The sequence below is a fragment of the Pseudophryne corroboree genome, chromosome 1, assembly GCF_028390025.1.
Source record: "Pseudophryne corroboree isolate aPseCor3 chromosome 1, aPseCor3.hap2, whole genome shotgun sequence".
Lineage (NCBI taxonomy): Eukaryota > Metazoa > Chordata > Amphibia > Anura > Myobatrachidae > Pseudophryne > Pseudophryne corroboree.
The window spans coordinates 18,652,216-18,672,063 of NC_086444.1; the positions used below are offsets into that span (position 1 = coordinate 18,652,216).

Here is a 19,848-nt window from a genome sequence, read left to right on the forward strand (position 1 = left end):
AGGCGCCGGTCCGCGAGCTCTGATTGGCTAACGAACCGGCACCTGATTTGAGCTATACACTCCGTCGTCACTGCCGGAGACCAGACTGAGGGGCAGGGCGGCAGGCAGGAGAGGCACGCTCGACTGTTTGGCCACCCATGCCGGCGACATCAACACTGTGGCACCTTACCCGTGCGCGTACCACACGTAACTGGCAGGCCGGCCCTGACTGCATGCTGTATGAGGGTTTGTGCAGTGTGTCCTGTATGAGGGGTTGTGTGGTGTGTCTGGTGTGCAGTGTGTATGTGCTGTGTGCAGTGTGTGATTACTGATCTGGCAGCGTGCAGAGTGAATCACATGTTACAGTGGGGTTGTGTGATGCGGATTGCTGTCTGATGATGAGACTATATACATAGATATACTCCGTGTCTGTGATATTGTGATAGGAGACAACACTATAGTGACTCAGCCACACCCAAGTGACATCTACTTGATCCGTATAAGGGTGGTCATTCCGAGTTGTTCGCTCGGTAATTTTCTTCGCATCGCAGCGATTTTCCGCTAATTGCGCATACGCAATGTTCGCACTGCGACTGCGCCAAGTAAATTTGCTAAGAAGTTTGGTATTTTACTCACGGCATTACAAGGTTTTTTCTTCGTTCTGGTGATCGTAGTGTGATTGACAGGAAGTGGGTGTTTCTGGGCGGAAACAGGCCGTTTTATGGGAGTGTGTGAAAAAACGCTACCGTTTCTGGGAAAAACGTGGGAGTGGCTGGAGAAACGGAGGAGTGTCTGGGCGAACGCTGGGTGTGTTTGTGACGTCAAACCAGGAACGAAACTGACTGAACTGATCGCAGTGGCCGAGTAAGTATCGAGCTACTCAGAAACTGCAAAGAAATTTCTATTTGCAATTTAGAGAATCTTTCGTTCGCAATTCTGCTAAGCTAAGATTCACTCCCAGTAGGCGGCGGCTTAGCGTGTGCAATGCTGCTAAAAGCAGCTTGCGAGCGAACAACTCGGAAAGACTGCGTAGGTCATGAATGTGGCCGAAAGCAACATAAACTCACCGGCCGGGAATGCGGCACGCCTCTTCATGCAACACTCTGGTGAGGAAGGGGTTACAGTTTTTTGAGGGAGGAACGGAAGGGAAACTGCCTGGATTGTGATTAGCTGGATCCTGTATAGGGGCTGGTCTGACATACATGTAGTCTGCAGACCTAGGACAGCCTGTCTCTTTTCCTGTTTTTCCATGGAACTGCAAGTAGTACTGCAATAATATCTGTTCATTTTCACTTCTTTTCATTAACTAACTCTCTTCTCTCTTACTTTTCCCACTCTCTTGTTCCTTCCCTATTATTCCTTGTGGTTGCCTCTGCTGTCTCCTAGCCCTGCTCCCTTACTCTGCTCTGTCCCTCTAGCTATATTTAAGTGTACCTTAGCTCGTCCCTGGTACCTTATGTAAAAGCTTATGTACCTTATGTAAAAGGGCGCCCGAGCTTCCGGCTGGCCAGGGGGAGACCTTCGGCAGCTGCTGGACGGGAGACCTGCGGCGTGTGCGGCCTGACCCGGCTGCCCGCCCGAGCTCCCCTGCGTCCACTCTCTCCCCTTCGTCCCCGCCGCTGGCCGCGGCCGAGAGTGGAGTGCGGGAGGTCCGGCCGGCCAGGGGGAGACCTTCGGCAGCTGCTGGACGGGAGACTTGCGGCGTGTGCGGCCTGACTCGGCTGCCCGCCCGAGCTCCCATGCGTCCACTCTCTCCTCTTCGTCCCCGCCAAGAATGGAGCGCGGGAGGTCCGGCTGCTGCTGACGTGGCCTGACGGGGATTTTCCATGTCAGGTGCGCGAGGCATGCAGGGCCGGGACAGCGCTCACCCGCAGCCCCCATAGTGTGTTCTGTCTGGCCCCGGTGTGGTGGGCAGGCGGCAGCGCACTCCTGTAAAAATAAATAAATAAAAATAATAAACATATATATATATATGTATAAATGGCCTTTTCGGGGCCAACCGGGGCGCGCCCACATTTTGTAATGTTACCCGGGTGACGCACTCCAGTGGGGGGGTCGCGTGGGTGGCGGACCCGGTGGGTCCGACGGCGCACGCGTGCCAGCATTTCCTGCGGTCGCCAGGTAGGCCCCATGTTGGGCTCGCTCCCGCTGGTGCTCTCAGGGCCAAGTGGCGCCCTCCCACGGCGGGGCGGCGTTCCCGCTCTGCATCCGCAGATGTACTGTTGCCACCATTGTGCCTGGCGGTGTCCGTCGGCCGGAGTCTTTCCGCGTCCGCCCACGGAGGGACGGCCCGCCTGGCCTCTCCAGCCGAGATTGGCCCCGTGGCGCCGGCCCATTCCGGGTGGGCTCGCGTGCCGGTTCCTTCTGCCTCCAGACGTGGCCGTGCTGCACCTGCCGGTGATAGGCTGGGGTCGGTCACCCACCACATGATGGGTGGCATGCGCACGTGGGTGGCGAGTGATCTGGCCCTTCCCGTGTCCACATTCCTACTCCCAACACGGCTGTTGTCAGCCCTCAGTCGGACGTTGCGCTGCCCCCATCTAGCGGTTACAACACTCCGTTTTTCTTATCCTCATCCTCGGGATAGGAGTAGGCGCAGCGCAGGCGGTTCAGCCATGGTCTATCGCTGCAGGACAGTTGGGCCGTTCTACCCGACAGTGAGGGCTCTTCCGGGCCTTTACCCCCTATGGGTGGTTTCCTAACCTCCCGCGGGGTCGCACGACTTGCGTTACGTGTCTGAGCTTAGATCTACGGCGTCTACTCCTTTGGTAGACGCCACCGTATTGTGCGCCATTCGTGCCACAGTCATGCCAGCGGTGCAAACCCCCCCCATCCTTGTCATCCTCCGTACACAGGGGACAGGGGCCGGACACCGCTTCTTTGGTGTATAACTTTGCACAGACCTTTACGCAGCTCCTGTCCTCTGGCGGAACGGCCGGCCTGCGCCAGCTCTGATCATGGCGGCCGTGGGACCGGTTGGGTCCACGGGAACTATGTCTTTTTGTCTCCCCAGCCGTGGATGTCGGGACTGGAATAGAGTCGGCTGGTGCCTCAGCGAGTCATTCGAAGGGTGCTGGGACGGACGGAGTTGCTTCCCGTGCAGGTGAGTTTTTCTTCGGACCCTGACTGGTCCCGGGGTAGAACGGTTACCCCCCATAACGTTGGGATCTGATACTCAGTCCCGTCCTCTAGCGAGGGTAGACGTACGCATAGTGTTTCCAGCAAGCGCAGTAGACACAGGCGCAGGAGTTGGGACACAGACTCATCCCTTGGCTCACCATTCTCGGAGGGGGTGTCCTCCCACGGCGGTTTGCACAGGGTTGAACGGCGCGAGCGCCGGTATTCAACCTCTTCCGCCTCACAAGTGTCGTTCGAATTGGACACCATTCACTGCGCTAACACGGCGGTGCACCGTGGTCTATACCCCGTATCGGGAACGGGATCCGTAATGGCCAACACGTCAATATCTTCTCCCTCACTAGTGTTGATCGTTAAGCTTTGCTTTCGGCTCCGTAGACATGGACAGGGCAGCGAAGCCGTTTGCGATCCTACCCTAATTGGATAGGTGCATGTTAATCTACGCGGCGTGTTATTTAGAGACGCCCCCGGATGAGCACATGAATCTAGTGCTCTATCAATTACTTATACACTTGCCGTACCAGGAGTATAAAGGGTCGGCTGGGCGACGTTACTATTCGGTCTTCCGGCGCACTCTGCTCGGCTGGGAGATCACCATTTTTGGTATAATAGATGTCAAATTGTGCTCGGAGCTGCAAAAGGCCTCTGTGCACACCGGGGAGGGCAGTACATCGAGACGGTGGCCAAAGCGGCCTGGCTCGTTCTGCTGCTCTTCAAGCGGGTCCATCCTGTACATGGCATGGTACATGCTTCGCTTTCCGTAATGCCCAATGTTTAGTCGGGTGGTAGGATTCGTTTTCGTCGCTCCTGCATCGGATGTGGCGGAGCCCATGGGGTCTAGGACTGCACCAGTCCTGGGACACGGGGTAATACCGGCTTGCAGAGCCGGCAGAGTCGGGTTCCCGCGGCCCCTGGCGCTGTCTTTGGCCCCCACCCCAATTAGATTACCGGTGCTCATGCCCTGGCTGCGAGGGCCGACGCCCAGTTTTTTGCTCTCGGTTTCAAGTTCGGCATCTCCTTGCCGACATTTGGGCTAGTGGGCCCCCGGGGCTGGTACTAACCTGTGTTTGGCTCGGTAGTTTCGGGTCGTGATTAGGCAGATGGTTCGGGCTGAGGTTTCGTTGGGCTGGAGTACAGCCCCCCCCCCCCTTTTTTTTTTTTTTCGGACCCCCCCCCCCCCCCTTACAGGTTTTGGTCTTGTCCCCCGTCGGGATAGTGCCCAAGAAGACCGCGGGCGACTTTAGGCTCCTCTGTACTTTATGCTATCCCCAATTGTCAGTGTACAGTCATTTGCCCGTCCTCTGTGCGGCCTTAGCCGCCATTAGGTTTTTTGGAACGGGGGCCGTGATGCGTAACTTGGGCATTCAATCAGCATTTCGTCTTCTCCCTCTGCACCCTTCGGCCTTTCGGTTTATGGGTTTTTTATATTGGCCGATGGCTATTACATAGATCAGTGCCTCCCTGCATAGATCGGTGCCTCCCTATGGGTTGCTCTCTCTCTTGCGCATACTTCGAGGGACTCCTCCATTGGTGCCTGGAGCATGCGACGGGCGATCTGCGAATTTCGCTCGGCTTGAATTATTTCCTTTTGATCAGGCCACAGGACTCGGATCGCTGCGCTAGCTTGTTGCGGAGGGCACTTGCCTTCTTCGCACACTTCAGGATTCCGGTCGCCTAGCGGCTCTGCATCCGTAGTTTATCCTGGACTTCAGTTTTATTCGGTCGCCGGCATCTGTAGGCTCCCAGTGGATATGCGCTTGCTTCGGGCAAGCTTACTTTCATGCAGGCTCAATCCCCTTTGGGCCTGTTTAATTTTGCTTGCACAATGGGAGCGGCCGACGGTGGGAATTCAAAGGCCGCATAATTTTCTCAGATTGTCCCTCGAAATTCGGCTGTATTTATTTACAATTTCTGGTCCTTTTCAGCAGCGTCTGTGTTGGATGGGAGGCGGTCGCGTCTAGCACCCCACTGGAGCTTTTCACGGACGCCTCTGGCGCTTGCGATTGGCGAGCGCTTCACAACACATTTGCGATTGCTAATAAGCAGGTGGTCTTCTGGTGTGACAATTTGTCCGTTGTTTTGCCACCATTAGGCAGGAGTCTGTCGGTACTGCGGGTCTTCGCGCAGATAGTCTTGCTATGCTAGGTGTCCCGGCCGCGCGCAACGGAATTTCTGATACCCTTTCTCGCAGCGACTGGCAGCGGTTTTAGGCAGTTGGCTCCTGCAGCTCTAATCCAATGTACTTGGATTTAACCCACAGGCCTTTGGCTCCTGCAACTTTCGCGGCTTGTCTGGCCGCTTGGGACCCTCTCAAGGCAGATGGCCCACAGTTGCATTGGATTCGGGATGTCAGGGATGGTGGCAGCAGGCCGATCCCTGCACATCGGGGCAGCCGGCCCTCAGGGATGGTGGCAGAAGGCCGATCCCGGAACATCAGGGCAGAAGGCCTCCAACATTTAGGATATTATTTCAATCATAATTTTGAGAGGTTTTCTATTTCAGGTGCTGTATGTTTTCTACTATGTGTGATAAATATTTCAACCGTCCCTTAGTTAGAAGGGGAGTTTTTCATCCAAGTTTAGATTTAATAGGCCTTCCCTTCAGTCAATAAAGCCGTTGACGTATGCCCCGACGATTTGCGGTGTAGGATTCAACGCTCACGATACGATGATACGGGGATACAATACGGGTATACGAGGTTCACCTCTTCATGGCGGCCTTTTACGATGGGCTTCCACGCTGCGTTCAGGGCGGGTGAGCTGGTGTCCGTCTCTCGGACTTCTGCCTCATCCATGCTGGCGGCCCACGTCGTCGTACCCTGCCCCCCCCCCTATGATTTGTGGTGTGGGATCCAGCGCTCCAAGACTGACGTAGTAGGCAGGGGGCTGTGGGTTCGAGTGGGGTCGGGCTCGTGTGCGGGGCATTTGTCCAGTTTTTCGCGGCCCGGTCTCATTCGTCCGTACGGCCTCCAACGCCTCCTGGGTGGCTCGTCCATACTGACGGTTCCCATTGACCAGATATCAAATTCCGGTCGGTTTTGGGGCGTTGTATTTTGGACCTGGGTCTATCTCCGGCCGACTATGGGACTCACTCTTTCCGCATCGGCGCTGCTTCAGCTGCCGCTGCGGCGGGTTGGTCCGAGGTCGAAGTCCGGGCACTGGGTAGGTGGAGGTCTGGTGCAGTCAGACGCTGTATCAGGCCTTTTCCTCCCAGTGCGCCCCTTTGAGGACTAGCCGCTCGTCGCAGTTGCACTTTGTGACTGCGGGGGCCTTGAGGAATTTTTGTTTTATCGTTGGTTTTAATTACGGTTTTTGCCGGCTAACGAAGTTTTGTGTTTTTGCCTCAAGTCAAATTGGGCGACCCCTCCCCCCTCTCCCTAATACAGGTTAGGTTACCCATTTTCTCCATATATATTTAATTTCTTAACCTCAGTAACACCCTTCTTTTGCAGGCAGCTAGATCCGCGCTTTCTATGGCTTGTCGGCCATGGGTGGCAATTAGCGGGTGCACCTGGTCTTGAGGTCTTTTTAGTTTCCTGTTCTGTTTTCTTTAGTTTGAGTTGAGTGAGTTTCTTTGTATTCTGCTTTGTTTAGATGAGTTGAGTTTCGGTTCGGTGGCGGTGGCAGGTTTGGTAACCTGGCAGTTGGCCGGTTTCTGAACGGTTAGTTTAGTTTAACTTAAGGAGTTTATCGTTAGTAAGTTCGGGTGAACTTTTAGGTAATTTTATAGGCTTATTAATAATTGTTGGGCACCACCGTACCTGGTGGGCACATATGATAGATCATAAACATGTGTGGATATCGGGGCCGGTGGCCCTATTTTTTATCCCCGAGGGGCGGAGCGTGCCTCCGTCCCTACAACTGTTGGTGGGCAGGGGTAGTGGCAGAAGGTCGACCCCTGGCCTTGCATTTTTGGATTTTCGATGTCTGGGATGGAGGCAGGAGGCCGATCCCGGAACATCTGGGGCAGAAGGCCCCCTCACACATATGTTTTATTGCTCGGGATGGAGGCAGGAGGCCAATCCCGGAACATCTGGGGCAGAAGGCCCCCTCACACACACATGTTTATTGCTCTATTTCGTCATATCATTTTGTATTAACCTTATTAAGTTCTTTATCATGCTTAACCGTTCTTCTCCCCGCCACCTTAGTTAGAGAGGGAAGTCTGCATTCTAGTTTTAGTATTAATAGGCCTCCCTCTCAGTCAAAATAAAAAGCTGACCCCTTTCACGCCAATTACGGTTGTTGTGTCTTTATTTACTAAGATAAGTGTGCTTGAGTGGCGTGCGCATGCATCTGACGTGTGAAGTTTAAGACTGCGTAGGTCATGAATGTGGCCGAAAGCAACATAAACTCACCGGCCGGGAATGCGGCACGCCTCTTCATGCAACACTCTGGTGAGGAAGGGGTTACAGTTTTTTGAGGGAGGAACGGAAGGGAAACTGCCTGGATTGTGATTAGCTGGATCCTGTATAGGGGCTGGTCTGACATACATGTAGTCTGCAGACCTAGGACAGCCTGTCTCTTTTCCTGTTTTTCCATGACCCACCCGCCCGCCCTGGAGAGTCGGTTTTTTGTTGCTCCCCTGGGGTTGCTTGTGTCGGCTTTTGGTGGCCGGTTTCTGAACGGTTAGTTTAGTTTAACTTAAGGAGTTTATCGTTAGTAAGTTCGGGTGAACTTTTAGGTAATTTTATAGGCTTATTAATAATTGTTGGGCACCACCGTACCTGGTGGGCACATATGATAGATCATAAACATGTGTGGATATCGGGGCCGGTGGCCCTATTTTTTATCCCCGAGGGGCGGAGCGTGCCTCCGTCCCTACAACTGTTGGTGGGCAGGGGTAGTGGCAGAAGGTCGACCCCTGGCCTTGCATTTTTGGATTTTCGATGTCTGGGATGGAGGCAGGAGGCCGATCCCGGAACATCTGGGGCAGAAGGCCCCCTCACACATATGTTTTATTGCTCGGGATGGAGGCAGGAGGCCAATCCCGGAACATCTGGGGCAGAAGGCCCCCTCACACACACATGTTTATTGCTCTATTTCGTCATATCATTTTGTATTAACCTTATTAAGTTCTTTATCATGCTTAACCGTTCTTCTCCCCGCCACCTTAGTTAGAGAGGGAAGTCTGCATTCTAGTTTTAGTATTAATAGGCCTCCCTCTCAGTCAAAATAAAAAGCTGACCCCTTTCACGCCAATTACGGTTGTTGTGTCTTTATTTACTAAGATAAGTGTGCTTGAGTGGCGTGCGCATGCATCTGACGTGTGAAGTTTATGAGGGCCAAGGAGAGCAGTTTTGGAATAACAGTGAGAGTTTAGCTGAGGGCAGGCTATGCAATAATCCCCAGTGGAGCTTACAATCTATCTTCCCAACCATACGTACACAGATACACACTCTGGTTCATTTTGTGCACGAGTCACTTAACCTACCAGTGTGTGTTTGGAGTGATGGAGGAAACTGGAGCAGCCAGAGGACTCGGAGAACATACAAACTCCACACAACTAGGGCTGTGGTGGGAATTGAACCCAAGATCTCAGTGCTGTGAGGCATTAATGCTAACCATTACACCAACCATGCTGTCCGGTAGTTTATTTCCCCCCTCCCTGTGGTGGTCCTGTGTCTCTCTCCCGATCGTCTCTCATATTCTGTCTCCAGCTGAAATAGTGTTTTCTGGGCAGGACGCTTTGCCTGCACGTACTATGACGGGAGTTCCCAGGGTGACTGCGCTGCGAGGGGTCTGGGGTGAGAATGGGAGGGGTGAGTCAGCATCTCTGGAGTGTGATACTCACATCGCTCCGTCAGACTGACAGCACAATGACCGCGTTGTTACTCGCTGCCTCCCTCTATTGTGTTACTGGAAGTGATGCCTGCGTTCCGTACTCACTGCTTTCCTCTCACAGCCGCCAACAGGGATCCTACACAGGGGAAATGCCTCGCTCTCCTTCCAGAATATCGCACACAGGCCTCCTAACCCCTCCGTGTCACACACCGTCTGGCGGCATTCCCCGCTGCACCTATATACACACTGTGCTAACTGGCTAAGGGGGGGATTCAGAGCTGATCACTAAGCTGCTAAAATAGTAGCCCTGCGATCAGGGGAGTGTCGCAGTGCAAGTGTGCGATCGCATGTGTACGTCAAGCTGCTGAAAAAACCCTCAGGCAGCGGACAGCTGCAAATCCGTTCCCACCTCACTCACCAGTGAATGGTTTTTACCAGTGTGTGCAGTGTGCGCAGCCCAGGACTCCTACAGTGCGATGAGAGCAGGCTGATCGGGGCCGGAGCTGACGTCACACACCTGCCCTGACACTCCCGTATATAAGTGTCTGTGTATATACCCCTATGGCCTATAGTGTATATACAGTAAGTGTCTGTGTATATATCCCTATGGCCTATAGTATATATACAGTAAGTACCTGTGTATATATCCCTATGGCCTATAGTGTATATACAGTAAGTGTCTGTGTATATGCCCTATGGCCTATAGTGTATATACAGTAAGTGTCTGTGTATATATCCCTATGGCCTATAGTATATATACAGTAAGTACCTGTGTATATATCCCTATGGCCTATAGTGTATATACAGTAAGTGTCTGTGTATATAGCCCTATGGCCTATAGTGTATATACAGTAAGTGTCTGTGTATATACCCCTATGGCCTATAGTGTATATACAGTAAGTGTCTGTGTATATATCCCTATGGCCTATAGTATATATACAGTAAGTACCTGTGTATATATCCCTATGGCCTATAGTGTATATACAGTAAGTGTCTGTGTATATAGCCCTATGGCCTATAGTGTATATACAGTAAGTGTCTGTGTATATATCCCTATGGCCTATACTGTATATACAGTAAGTGTCTGTGTATATACCCCTATGGCCTATAGTGTATATACAGTAAGTGCCTGTGTATATATCCCTATGGCCTATAGTATATATACAGTAAGTACCTGTATATATATCCCTATGGCCTATAGTGTATATACAGTAAGTGTCTGTGTATATAGCCCTATGGCCTATAGTGTATATACAGTAAGTGTCTGTGTATATATCCCTATGGCCTATAGTGTATATACAGTAAGTTTGTATATATCCCTATGGCCTATAGTGTATATACAGTAAGTGTCTCTGTATATATCCCTATGGCCTATAGTGTATATACAGTAAGTGTCTGTGTATATATCCCTATGGCCTATAGTGTATATACAGTAAGTTTGTATATATCCCTATGGCCTATAGTGTATATACAGTAAGTGTCTGTGTATATATCCCTATGGCCTATAGTGTATATACAGTAAGTGTCTGTGTATATATCCCTATGGCCTATAGTATATATACAGTAAGTACCTGTGTATATACCCCTATGGTCTATAGAGAGGAGTTAGGACCCTGTTCCCCCTCACCCAGTAAGACAATACCCAAGTACACAAGGCTGAATGGAATATCATCAATCACTAGTGTTAATTCTGGCACCCTGCACCTGTCACAACCCATACAGTTCCTCTTTCCTGTCTGGGGTGTCGCGCTCTGCTCTGGTGCTTCTAGCACACTGGTCTGTATCTCAGTGCTGAGATGAATACCAGAATACCCCCCAGGTAGGAAAGAGGGACCGCATGGGTTGTCACAGGTGCAGGGTGCTAGAATGAACACTAAATCACCAGTTCTTACCAATATCACCAATCAGCAGTTCTTTACTAAACACTATGTACATAACTCACATGTAGTCACACCACACACATATGTACAGTAAGTGTCCAGCTTCAGGTACTGAGCCGGGGAAATGTGTTACTAATAAATGACCAATTGTAAAGTGAATGATAACAATAAATGGTGCCTCCTTGTTAGTGTGTAGCTCTATGTGTTGTACAGTAGTTAGAAGAGGCATTGAATGATAACAGTAAGTGGTGCCTCCTTGTTAGTGTATAGCTCTCTGTGTTGTACAGTAGTTAGTAGAGACATTGAATTATATCAGTAAATGGTGCCTCCTTATTAATGTATAGCTCTATGTGTTGTACAGTAGTTAGAAGAGGCATTGAATGATAACAGTAAATGGTGCCTCCTTATTAATGTATAGCTCTATGTGTTGTACAGTAGTTAGAAGAGGCATTGAATGATAACAGTAAGTGGTGCCTCCTTGTTAGTGTATAGCTCTCTGTGTTGTACAGTAGTTAGAAGAGGCATTGAATGATAACAGTAAGTGGTGCCTCCTTATTAATGTATAGCTCTCTGTGTTGTACAGTAGTTAGAAGAGGCATTGAATGATAACAGTAAGTGGTGCCTCCTTATTAATGTATAGCTCTATGTGTTGTACAGTAGTTAGAAGAAGCATTGAATGATAACAGTAAGTGGTGCCTCCTTATTAATGTATAGCTCTATGTGTTGTACAGTAGTTAGAAGAGGCATTGAATGATAACAGTAAGTGGTGCCTCCTTATTAATGTATAGCTCTATGTGTTGTACAGTAGTTAGAAGAGGCATTGAATGATAACAGTAAGTGGTGCCTCCTTATTAATGTATAGCTCTATGTGTTGTACAGTAGTTAGAAGAGGCATTGAGTGATAACAGTAAGTGGTGCCTCCTTATTAATGTATAGCTCTATGTGTTGTACAGTAGTTAGAAGAGGCATTGAATGATAACAGTAAGTGGTGCCTCCTTATTAATGTATAGCTCTCTGTGTTGTACAGTAGTTAGAAGAGGCATTGAATGATAACAGTAAGTGGTGCCTCCTTGTTAGTGTATAGCTCTCTGTGTTGTACAGTAGTTAGAAGAGGCATTGAATGATAACAGTTAGTGGTGCCTCCTTGTTAGTGTATAGCTCTCTGTGTTGTACAGTAGTTAGAAGAGGCATTGAATGATAACAGTAAGTGGTGCCTCCTTGTTAGTGTATAGCTCTCTGTGTTGTACAGTAGTTAGAAGAGGCATTGAATGATAACAGTAAGTGGTGACTCCTTATTAATGTATAGCTCTATGTGTTGTACAGTAGTTAGAAGAGGCATTGAATGATAACAGTAAGTGGTGCCTCCTTGTTAGTGTATACCTCTCTGTGTTGCAGTGAAGCCGGACCCCCCGGAAATCTTGTCTGCGGACGCCATCCCTTTTGCACCCAGGCGGTTACTTGTTACGTGGACATACCCATCCACGTGGCCCCAGGAGCCACACTTCAAGCTGAAATTCCGGCTACAGTACAGACCTGTACTTCACATGTACTGGTCCATGGTGAGTTCATCATCATACGTGTACATACATGTCACAGTGTTTCGTGTCTCATTCATGACCCGGTCCCACCTCTAACCGCAGGTGGAGACGGCCAACCTGTCAGACATTATCACTGACGCATTCATTGGCGCGGAACACATTCTTCAGGTCAGCGCCAGAGACTTCCTGGATGCCGGCAACTGGAGCGATTGGAGTGTGGAAGCCAGAGCCACGCCGTGGACTAGTAAGCATCTATCACAATCATTCATCAGTGGAACTATATATATATATATATACAGTATATAATTTATGAGCTGCATAGTGGTGCTTTTGCACGCAGCCCACAAATGTTAAGACAACTTTATTAGTACCCTGCAATTTAGAGTTTGAACACACCTCACTCACCCAAATCTCTCTCTCTGCACATGTTACATGCAGTACAGCATGGTGTTACCCAGGTGCACATGTTACATCTGCCCTCCTGCAGTGCAGCATGGTGTTACCCAGGTGCACATGTTACATCTGCCCCCTGCAGTGCAGCATGGTGTTACCCAGATGCACATGTTACATCTGCCCCATGCAGTGCAGCATGGTGTTACCCAGATGCACATGTTACATATGCCCCTTGCAGTACAGCATGGTGTTACCCAGATGCACATGTTACATATGCCCCTTGCAGTACAGCATGGTGTTACCCAGGTGCACATGTTACATCTGTCCCCTGCAGTGCTGCATGGTGTTACCCAGGTGCACATGTTACATCTGCCCCCTGCAGTACAGCATGGTGTTACCCAGGTGCACATGTTACATCTGCCCCCTGCAGTACAGCATGGTGTTACCCAGGTGCACATGTTACATCTGCCCCCTGCAGTACAGCATGACGTTACCCAGGTGCACATGTTACATCTGCCCCCCTGCAGTACAGCATGGTGTTACCCAGATGCACATGTTACATCTGCCCCCTGCAGTACAGCACGGTGTTACCCAGGTGCACATGTTACATCTGCCCCCCTGCAGCACAACATGGTGTTACCCAGGTGCACATGTTACATCTGCCCCCCTGCAGTACAGCATGGTGTTACCCAGGTGCACATGTTACATCTGCCCCCCTGCAGCACAGCATGGTGTTACCTAGGTGCACATGTTACATCTGCCCCCTGCAGTACAGCATGGTGTTACCCAGGTGCACATGTTACATCTGCCCCCTGCAGTACAGCATGGTGTTACCCAGGTGCACATGTTACATCTGCCCCCTGCAGTACAGCATGGTGTTACCCAGGTGCACATGTTACATCTGCCCCCTGCAGCACAGCATGGTGTTACCCAGGTACACATGTTACATCTGCCCCCTGCAGTACAGCATGGTGTTACCCAGGTGCACATGTTACATCTGCCCCCTGCAGCACAGCATGGTGTTACCCAGGTGCACATGTTACATCTGCCCCCCTGCAGTACAGCATAGTGTTACCCAGGTGCACATGTTACATCTGCCCCCTGCAGTACAGCATGGTGTTACCCAGGTGCACATGTTACATCTGCCCCCTGCAGTACAGCATGGTGTTACCCAGGTGCACATGTTACATCTGCCCCCTGCAGTACAGCATGGTGTTACCCAGGTGCACATGTTACATCTGCCCCCTGCAGTACAGCATGGTGTTACCCAGGTGCACATGTTACATCTGCCCCCCTGCAGTACAGCATGGTGTTACCCAGGTGCACATGTTACATCTGCCCCCTGCAGTACAGCACGGTGTTACCCAGGTGCACATGTTACATCTGCCCCCTGCAGTACAGCACGGTGTTACCCAGGTGCACATGTTACATCTGCCCCCTGCAGTACAGCATGGTGTTACCCAGGTGCACATGTTACATCTGCCCCCTGCAGTACAGCATGGTGTTACCCAGGTGCACATGTTACATCTGCCCCCCTGCAGCACAGCATGGTGTTACCTAGGTGCACATGTTACATCTGCCCCCTGCAGTACAGCATGGTGTTACCCAGGTGCACATGTTACATCTGCCCCCTGCAGTACAGCATGGTGTTACCCAGGTGCACATGTTACATCTGCCCCCTGCAGTATAGCATGGTGTTACCCAGGTGCACGTGTTACATCTGCCCCCTGCAGTACAGCATGGTGTTACCCAGGTGCACATGTTACATCTGCCCCCTGCAGTACAGCATGGTGTTACCCAGGTGCACATGTTACATCTGCCCCCTGCAGTACAGCATGGTGTTACCCAGGTGCACATGTTACATCTGCCCCCCTGCAGTACAGCATGGTGTTACCCAGGTGCACATGTTACATATGCTCCCTGCAGTACAGCATGGTGTTACCCAGGTGCACATGTTACATCTGCCCCCTGCGGTACAGCATGGTGTTACCCAGGTGCACATGTTACATATGCCCCCTGCAGTACAGCATGGTGTTACCCAGGTGCACATGTTACTTCTGCCCCCCTGTGGTACCACTCTTCTGTATTTGTGATGCCTCCATTATTTCCGTTCTCTATTTCTCTACTGCCCTGCACAACTGGACACAAGGATACAGCTGCCCCATAAGTACAGAGGACCACCCTCTGCCCAAATCCTGCCCCTGCCATGGTGGTTTATGTGAGGTCTGAGTTATGTGTAAGCCATAGTACATGCCCACAGGTCGCTGGAAGGAAAATCTCAAATGAATTGTGAATGATGTTATTGAATACACTGACCGTAGCTGCCAGTATAATGTCACATTGCCTATAACGCTATCTCCTCCTGTCTCTCTGCTTTGTACATAGTGTCAGCCTTGGAGGACAGTAATACAACCACTAAGGAAGATCCGGACCCACACATACAGGAATCATTTGGTGAGCTGTCAATCACAATGTCATGTGACTTGCATTGACCAATGTAAACGCTGCTGACGAGGCTTATCTATTTGTCCAGCCTGCTGTGATTGGACAATAATAACTGAATATAATGAATAAATGTTTTATTTTACCTATTGTACAGCAGTCATGCCAGTTTACTCATATACTGTAAGTGCAGTATTGCAAAGATTCAGTTGCCCGTAGCAACTGTCAGAATTTTGCAACTTTTTATATTGTATCAGGACCAAATCAGATGTCCCAGGCTGACTGTCACTGACTGTCACACCCGGGACGTCTCTCTTCTGTGGGTCCTTACTACGTTCCATGGGTCATTTGCGGCGCAGTAGTAATGGATGACTGTGTAGAACAACGCTCTCCTGCCCCTTCGCTATAAGTATTAGGACCATCCTGGCCGGCAGTGCACACCCTTCCCTCCGTTACTTCATGCCAATGATTTATTACTCTACTCGCTGCACTGCTCCACTATGCCAGACACCCAGATGGGCTAATCCATACCATAGATGGCAGCATAAAATGATTTATATAGCACCAGCAGATTCCGTTGTGTTTTACAGCTGGGGACAAACAGTAATAAAACAGGACTGGGTAATAACAGACAGAGAGTAGGAGGGCCCTGCTCGCCGGCTTACACTGCTGGGGAAGTGCTGCAGGCCCAGTCCGTTTGCAGAGGCTCTTGGTGGCAGTGTTTGCCTGGGGCCAGCGGGATATGTGAGTGTAGGAAGAGATAATATGTAACATTATATGTGAGCTGTGTAGGGGGGATGTGATTGGGTAGAAATGAATGCGCTATGGTCTGCCGCTGTGTATTGGATTTATGTTCTGATTCACAGGTGCTTTTCCTATATGTACTCTGTGGTGCCCTATAGATAAATGTACATGATAATATAGTATTACACCTCAACAATATTACATTTTTTGTAACATGCCAATAAATTGATGGAAGAAAAATGGAGTTCTTAATTATGTTCTTGAATGAGCTGTAGAGGAAAATCTTACATTTTACTCAGAACTGTTTCTTCTCCCACATAGTGCCAGACTCAGAGCTCAGCAATAAAACCACTACGGAAGAGCCGGAACCTCAAGTCCAGGAACCATTTGGTGAGCTGTCAATCAAAATACCATGTGACTTGTACTGGCCAATGTTGTGACATGGCACAAGGCTCATTTATCTGTGCGAGTCACTGTTATTGGAGATTACATGTACATGTACAATGGGCAGTTTTAATTATACATACCGTGCCACAGTCATGGTTCTTTACTGACACAGCAGGTTCCTCCTGCCCTTCAATAACAGTAGATCACTATGAGGAAAATAAGTCCTCCTGCCCATCAGTAGCAGTAGGTCACTATGAGGAGAATAAGTCCCCCCTGCCCCTCAGTAACATAGTAACATAGTAACATAGTAACATAGTATCTGAGGTTGAAAAAAGACAATTGTCCATCGAGTTCAACCTATTTGTGGTGTCCTATGCATGATGATTTGACTAAAATTTCTGACTGATGCTGCTGTCAGCCGTTGCATTTTATCCCTATTAATAGTAACTATAATGCATGACTATGCACCATACCCCTGGATATCCTTATCCAATAGGAATTTATCTAACCCATTCTTAAAGGTGTTTACAGATTCCGCCATTACAACTCCCTCGGGCAGGGAATTCCAAACACGTATTGTCCTTACCGTGAAAAAGCCTTTACGCCGTATTGTGCGGAATCTCCTCTCCTCTAACCTGAGCGAGTGTCCACGAGTCCTCTGTGTTGATCTAACCAAAAACAGGTCCCGCGCAAGCTCTGTATATTGTCCCCTTATATATTTGTAGATGTTGATCATATCCCCTCTTAGTCTCCGCTTTTCCAATGTAAACATGCCTAGTCTTTCAAGCCTTTCCTTGTATTCCATCGTTTCCATGCCCTTAATTAGTTTGGTCGCCCTCCTCTGTACCTTTTCAAGCTCCAGGATATCCTTTTTGTAGTACGGTGCCCAGAATTGTACACAGTATTCAAGGTGTGGCCTCGCTAGTGATTTATATAACGGGAGTATAATACTCTCGTCCCTAGCATCAATACCCCGTTTTATGCATGCTAATATCTTATTAGCCTTCTTTGCTGCAGTCCTACTTTGGGTACTACTGCTTAGCTTGCTATCTATGAGGACACCTAAGTCCTTTTCCAGTACAGAATCCCCTAATTTTACCCCATTTAGTAGGTAGGTGTAATTTTTGTTCTTGTTACCACAGTGCATTACCTTACACTTGTCTGTGTTGAAGCGCATTCTCCATTTGGCTGCCCATGCTTCTAATTTAACTAAGTCGTTCTGAAGAGACTCAGCATCCCCCTCCGTATTTATAACTTTACACAATTTGGTATCATCTGCAAAAATTGACACCATGCTCTCTAGACCTTCTGTTAGGTCGTTAATGAAAATTTTGATCACTATGAGAAGAATAAGTCCCTCCTGCTCCTCAGTAACAGTAGATCACTATGAGAAGAATAAGTCCCTCCTGCAGCTCAGTAACAGTAGATCACTATGAGAAGAATAAGTCCCTCCTGCTCCTCAGTAACAGTAGATCACTACGAGAAAAATAAGTCCCTCCTGCTCCTCAGTAACAGTAGATCACTATGAGAAAAATAAGTCCCTCCTGCTCCTCAGTAACAGTAGATCACTATGAGAAGAATAAGTCCCTCCTGCTCCTCAGTAACAGTAGATCACTATGAGAAGAATAAGTCCCCCTGCTCCTCAGTAACAGTAGATCACTATGAGAAGAATAAGTCCCTCCTGCTCCTCAGTAACAGTAGATCACTATGAGAAGAATAAGTCCCTCCTGCTCCTCAGTAACAGTAGATCACTGTGAGAAGAATAAGTCCCTCCTGCTCCTCAGTAACAGTAGATCACTATGAGAAGAATAAGTCCCTCCTGCTCCTCAGTAACAGTAGATCACTACGAGAAAAATAAGTCCCTCCTGCTCCTCAGTAACAGTAGATCACTATGAGAAGAATAAGTCCCCCCTGCCACTCAGTAACAGTAGATCACTATGAGAAGAATAAGTCCCCCCTGCCACTCAGTAACAGTAGATCACTATGAGAAGAATAAGTCCCTCCTGCTCCTCAGTAACAGTAGATTACTATGAGAAGAATAAGTCCCTCCTGCTCCTCAGTAACAGTAGATCACTGTGAGAAGAATAAGTCCCTCCTGCTCCTCAGTAACAGTAGATCACTATGAGAAGAATAAGTCCTCCTGCTCCTCAGTAACAGTAGATCACTATGAGAAGAATAAGTCCCCCCTGCCACTCAGTAACAGTAGATCACTATGAGAAGAATAAGTCCCCCCTGCCACTCAGTAACAGTAGATCACTATGAGAAGAATAAGTCCCTCCTGCTCCTCAGTAACAGTAGATCACTATGAGAAGAATAAGTCCCTCCTGCTCCTCAGTAACAGTAGATTACTATGAGAAGAATAAGTCCCTCCTGCTCCTCAGTAACAGTAGATCACTGTGAGAAGAATAAGTCCCTCCTGCTCCTCAGTAACAGTAGATCACTATGAGAAGAATAAGTCCCTCCTGCTCCTCAGTAACAGTAGATCACTATGAGAAGATTAAGTCCCCCCTGCCCCTCAGTAACAGTAGATCACTATGAGAAGAATAAGTCCCTCCTGCTCCTCAGTAACAGTAGATCACTGTGAGAAGAATAAGTCCCTCCTGCTCCTCAGTAACAGTAGATCACTATGAGAAGAATAAGTCCCTCCTGCTCCTCAGTAACAGTAGATCACTATGAGAAGATTAAGTCCCTCCTGCTCCTCAGTAACAGTAGATCACTATGAGAAGAATAAGTCCCTCCTGCTCCTCAGTAACAGTAGATCACTATGAGAAGATTAAGTCCCTCCTGCTCCTCAGTAACAGTAGATCACTATGAGAAGAGTAAGTCCCTCCTGCAGCTCAGTAACAGTAGATCACTATGAGAAGAATAAGTCTCTCCTGCTCCTCAGTAACAGTAGATCACTATGAGAAGATTAAGTCCCTCCTGCAGCTCAGTAACAGTAGATCACTATGAGAAGAATAAGTCCCTCCTGCTCCTCAGTAACAGTAGATCACTATGAGAAGAATAAGTCTCTCCTGCTCCTCAGTAACAGTAGATCACTATGAGAAGATTAAGTCCCTCCTGCAGCTCAGTAACAGTAGATCACTATGAGAAGAATAAGTCCTCCTGTTACTCAGTAACAGTAGATCACTATGAGAAGAATAAGTCCCTCCTGCAGCTCAGTAACAGTAGATCACTATGAGAAGAATAAGTCTCTCCTGCTCCTCAGTAACAGTAGATCACTATGAGAAGAATAAGTCCCTCCTGCAGCTCAGTAACAGTAGATCACTATGAGAAGAATAAGTCCCTCCTGCAGCTCAGTAACAGTAGATCACTATGAGAAGAGTAAGTCCCTCCTGCCCCTCAGTAACAGTAGATCACTATGAGAAAAATAAGTCCCCCCTGCAGCTCAGTAACAGTAGATCACTATGAGAAGAATAACTCCCTCCTGCAGCTCAGTAACAGTAGATCACTATGAGAAGAGTAAGTCCCTCCTGCTCCTCAGTAACAGTAGATCACTATGAGAAGAATAAGTCCCTCCTGCTCCTCAGTAACAGTAGATCACTATGAGAAAAATAAGTCCCT

General features: G+C 49.0%; 1 protein-coding gene across 4 annotated transcripts in view; it reads left to right on the forward strand.

Annotated features, from left to right (window-relative positions):
- LOC135053777 (interleukin-11 receptor subunit alpha-like) overlaps nt 1–19,848 on the forward strand; it is a 239,034-nt gene that overhangs the window by 201,247 nt on the left and 17,939 nt on the right. For all 4 annotated transcript variants that reach the window (XM_063957505.1, XM_063957503.1, XM_063957504.1 and 1 more), the window contains exons 7-10: nt 12,176–12,339; nt 12,421–12,562; nt 15,097–15,165; nt 16,219–16,287. In XM_063957505.1, coding sequence (XP_063813575.1) covers nt 12,176–12,339; nt 12,421–12,562; nt 15,097–15,165; nt 16,219–16,287 — 444 coding nt within the window. The remainder of the gene's footprint in view (nt 1–12,175; nt 12,340–12,420; nt 12,563–15,096; nt 15,166–16,218; nt 16,288–19,848) is intronic.